This window comes from Symsagittifera roscoffensis, chromosome 1 (assembly GCF_963678635.1).
Source record: "Symsagittifera roscoffensis chromosome 1, txSymRosc1.1, whole genome shotgun sequence".
In the NCBI taxonomy this organism is placed as follows: domain Eukaryota; kingdom Metazoa; phylum Xenacoelomorpha; order Acoela; family Convolutidae; genus Symsagittifera; species Symsagittifera roscoffensis.
In genome coordinates this window covers 27,040,052-27,044,063 of record NC_087062.1, presented here as the reverse complement: position 1 = coordinate 27,044,063, position 4,012 = coordinate 27,040,052, and the positions used below count along the sequence as shown (strand labels likewise).

The 4,012-nt window shown below is 36.7% G+C and overlaps 1 protein-coding gene across 1 annotated transcript; it reads right to left on the bottom strand.

Annotated features, from left to right (window-relative positions):
* Positions 1-1,572: 1,572 nt before the first annotated feature.
* Positions 1,573-3,451, bottom strand: LOC134856053 (MFS-type transporter SLC18B1-like). Its single transcript, XM_063872428.1, has one exon. It carries the CDS (start codon positions 3,351-3,353, stop codon positions 1,866-1,868), a length of 1,488 nt encoding a protein of 495 aa, XP_063728498.1. The 5' UTR covers positions 3,354-3,451; the 3' UTR covers positions 1,573-1,865.
* Between the last annotated feature and the right edge of the window lie 561 nt (positions 3,452-4,012).

Genomic DNA, 4,012 nt, shown 5'->3' with positions numbered 1-4,012 from the left:
GTTTCACTATTTTACTGTTTTATACAAAATCTTTTTTTTTATTTTTTTTCTTCTGGCTAAAACTGAGAAAAACTTAAACAGAGTGCATGTTTGTGTCTTTGTGATTGAGTGTGAGCTTTTTTGAGTTTTCGATAAAAAAAACGAAAAAAATCTCAAATATTAAAAGATGAATTTGAAAATTTGAGTTATCTTCTAAAATCGTTTTTAAACTAAAGAAAACAAATCAGGCTTTTTTTATTTGATGACTTTTTTGAAAAAAAAAGAAAGCTGTTTTTTTAATGGTGTTGTCGTACAATGCCAGCAAAAAGCACAGTCACTAGACAGATTTTTGATTTTTTAAATTTAAACAACTAAAACAAAAAACTTTTTTTAAAACAGTTTTTTGTTTTTATATTTTTAAGTAATTAGGATTTAAACTAAAAAAAAATTGAAAAACTAGAAGAGTTTTTTTCAACGAAACTATCCGATCAAATTTGGAAAAATTTTATGGGCTCAATCTGGTTTTCCGGGATGCCGATTTGATTTAATTTTTCGCGGGTCGAGGTGTTCACTAAATGTTTCGACATTCAAAGAGGAGTACAAGTCAGTGCTTGACTAAAAACAAACAATCGAGACAGGGGTTCTGGTTGAGCACAAATTCGAAACAAACCTCAAACTCTGACAAAACATACTTCGAGTACGGTTGAAAGATACATCGAGCAGGGTATAAAGATACCTCGAGCACTGTCGAAAAATACCTCGAGCTAAGCCAAGCACGGTCGAAAACTACCTCGAGCACGGTCGAGTAATACCGATTGAACCGCTGTAACTCGGAGTCAAAAAAATTTTCTCCCAAATAACAACATGTTTTTTTAAACATTTTCAACACAAACTGCAAACCAGTAGTTGCAAACATTACGAGGCCAAACTGTGCATTTTGTGCATTGTAAGCGGATTCCGCGACAAGGACGCTCCCTTTGTTCTTTTTTTGTTCTTTCATTTTCTTTGATCGTTCCGACAAAACTTAAACATGTTTACAGACTTGTCTCGGAATCCAGGAACATGCACACACAAAATTGTGCTCCTATCCAGTGCACAGTTTGGCCTCGTAATGAAAATGGAAAACAAAAAAGGTCAAAAAGTTCATCTCTACATGGCAGTTAAATAGCAAATAACTCTAATCATTTCATTCTGATAACAAAGCATCATGAGAACTTACCCGAAAAGCATTAATTATAATGTTTAAATTTGGATAACTCATGTTGTTTCACAGTCAAAACATAACCAAATTTGGTCAAGCATGGTCAAAACAAATATTACTTCGGTCGAGCACGGTCGCACAAGTTTGTTTCGGTCGAGCACGGTCAAAAATTGAAGTGAACAATCTGACCCGGGTTATGCTGCGGAAAGAAACGACACACAAAATTGAACGAGTTGTGTCTGTTTAGACGATTTTTTCATGAAACACTTTTGTGAGCTTATACCAGAAAGCAGGACAAAAATAAAAGAGAACATAACTGGTCATGAGCATCCGGTGCAATGTTTTTTTTCTCGCCTTCAAAACAAGCTCCTTTCAAACAATTTTTTCTAGCATGTGTCAAAGTGTCAAACATATATCTTAAATAATTGAAACCAAACCAATTTTTGTGCCAAAAACTTCCGAAACAATAAAAAATGCAAGACAACATACTAGCTGTGATACGAGCTGTCTTGTTTATGCAGATGAATTTTTTCTAATGTCATCCTATCCCGTGTCTCAATAAAAACTTTGTAAATGAGCACAATTGAAAGTGAAAATTGAGACGTATATCATCTACCATACGGTTTATGCCATCAAATAAGAGCGACGGTAATTCCAATAATTAATTCAACTCGATTGTGGAACTTCATTTGATTGACAAAATTGGGTTACATCTAACTGATTGGTGCACAAAATTAGCCGAGTAAGAAAGATGCGATGTATTTTGAGTTCCTTCAATTGACTGTTTCCCGCTTAATGAAACACTCTCAACAAAAGATTCGTATTTGACTGCCAAATTGGCATGTTCTTTTTCACCACCCTCTTCCGGATAATAAATCCGATGCAACATATGTCGCGATGATAAGACGTAAAAACAGGGTAAAGTGCAAAATAAAAGTAATGAGCTAACTAACAGGAAACTTGTATAATAGCCGAAATGGTCCATAAAAAATCCTCCAATCAAAATGGGCCCAATCATTCTTCCACTGGCAAAAGATGCATTAAGTAAAGCGGCAGTCATCAATTTAACTTTGCTCTCAACTTTGAACCCAATTTTGTAGGCAACTGTTTCAAAAATCAAATAGACTGAAGTAAAGCTCGAAGCATTTGATACACCAATTAACATAAGGCATAAAATAAGACACCAACGGGATTCGATCTCTGGAACCTGTGATTGTAACCACAAAAAAGAGAAAGCGACAGCGGCTGTTAAACAGCTGATTAAATACATCCTTCCCGCGTGACCTTTGTCAACTAAAAATCCGAGAAGGGGTGCTGACAAAGCGTAGACTCCAGAAAACGCAAGGAAATAATATCCGGAAGTTTCACCAGTTACTCCGTAAACATCATGCAAGTAAGGACCCAGGGCAACGTCTAAAAAACCCATGTAAGATGCGTGAAAAACAATAGGTAAGCAAGCACAAATAGTAGTTAGCCGGGTTGAGAAGTAAACAAAACTAAATCCCGGAGGGTCCATTTCTTCGGCTACGTGTTCGGATCCCACAGTCGGCATTTGAGACAAGTCGGCTTTATGGTTTTTTGGCGGTTTTCCCGGAAGGAACAAAATACACAGAAAAGCGAAGACTATTTGAGTGGCAGCAGCGACCACAAAAGGAGTTGTGTAACCACCCAATGAGTATAAAGCGCTTCCGACCGATGGTCCAACCATCAGACCGAGACCGATCGAAGTTTCGATTAGACTTGTTATTCTTCCCGCCCATTGGGGAAACATGGGGACCAGGAGAGGCACTCCAGTAGACCATACCATTGAGGCTCCAATTCCCATTACAAAACGAACTGCGGTACAAACTACTATGAAAGGAGTTCCTCCCACACTAAAACCCATGATTCCAAAAAGACCGTTGCAACTAGCCGAAATTAAAGCCCCGGTGCAAAAGAAGAATTTCTGGTTTTTCGGCTGAATGAATGAAGCTAAAGCAAACGCGGCGATGAAGTTCGCGACATCAAATGCGCCGGTGATGATTCCTATGAAAGTAGTTGAAACGCCTTTATGATGTGATGCTTCAGTCGGGAAAAACGGGCCAAGCTGAGAATAATTTAGCCCCTCACCTACATAGAAACTAAGACCGAGGATAAGGCCTAAAATTTTGACACATTTCGACTGTTCAGACATTTTGAAGAACAAACTTGGAATTTAGAATACAACTAAATTTAAAGTTTACCAATTAAGTCTATCAGAAACTCTTTGTTTATAGAGAACTGTTTGTTTGTTATTGGTGAAACTGAGCTGGCGTGTAATCTGGATATGCTAAACGGATTGGTTTATGAAAAGGTAGCCATTTAGTTCAATTATACCTTCTAAGGTGATTGACATATATGCGACATAACGTCATTAAACATGGGCGTTGTCGCATTCGCATATCAAAACACGCAGATGAGAAAAATTGTAGCATCAAACCATGAAACTTCAATTTTTACAAGAATTTTACAAGTATTCTTGGTTTTCCACAAAAGCAGTCTACAAAACATGCTGAATTTGCATAAGAAGCAAACAAATACCAAAAAAAGATCGTTCGAGGTGACTATAACTAATTGTTATAATATCCTATCTATTAACAAACTTTTACCATCTACAATTTAACTAAGAGTGCGTCCAAAAATATGCGTTCAAAAGCTCGATAAAAACTTAAAGGTAATATGATCAACTTTTAAAAACCGCTTGCACTTTCACATTCCCAATTATTTTCAATGTTTTCAGGGCTTGTATCGAAGAGCAGTAAAGCTCAATAGAAATGTTCTAAATATTACACCTCACAATATAACGTCGCGGAT

Bases quoted from the DNA above. Each gene is read 5' to 3' on its own strand.
- LOC134856053 (XM_063872428.1), bottom strand. From the start codon at position 3,353: ATGTCTGAACAGTCGAAATGTGTCAAAATTTTAGGCCTTATCCTCGGT.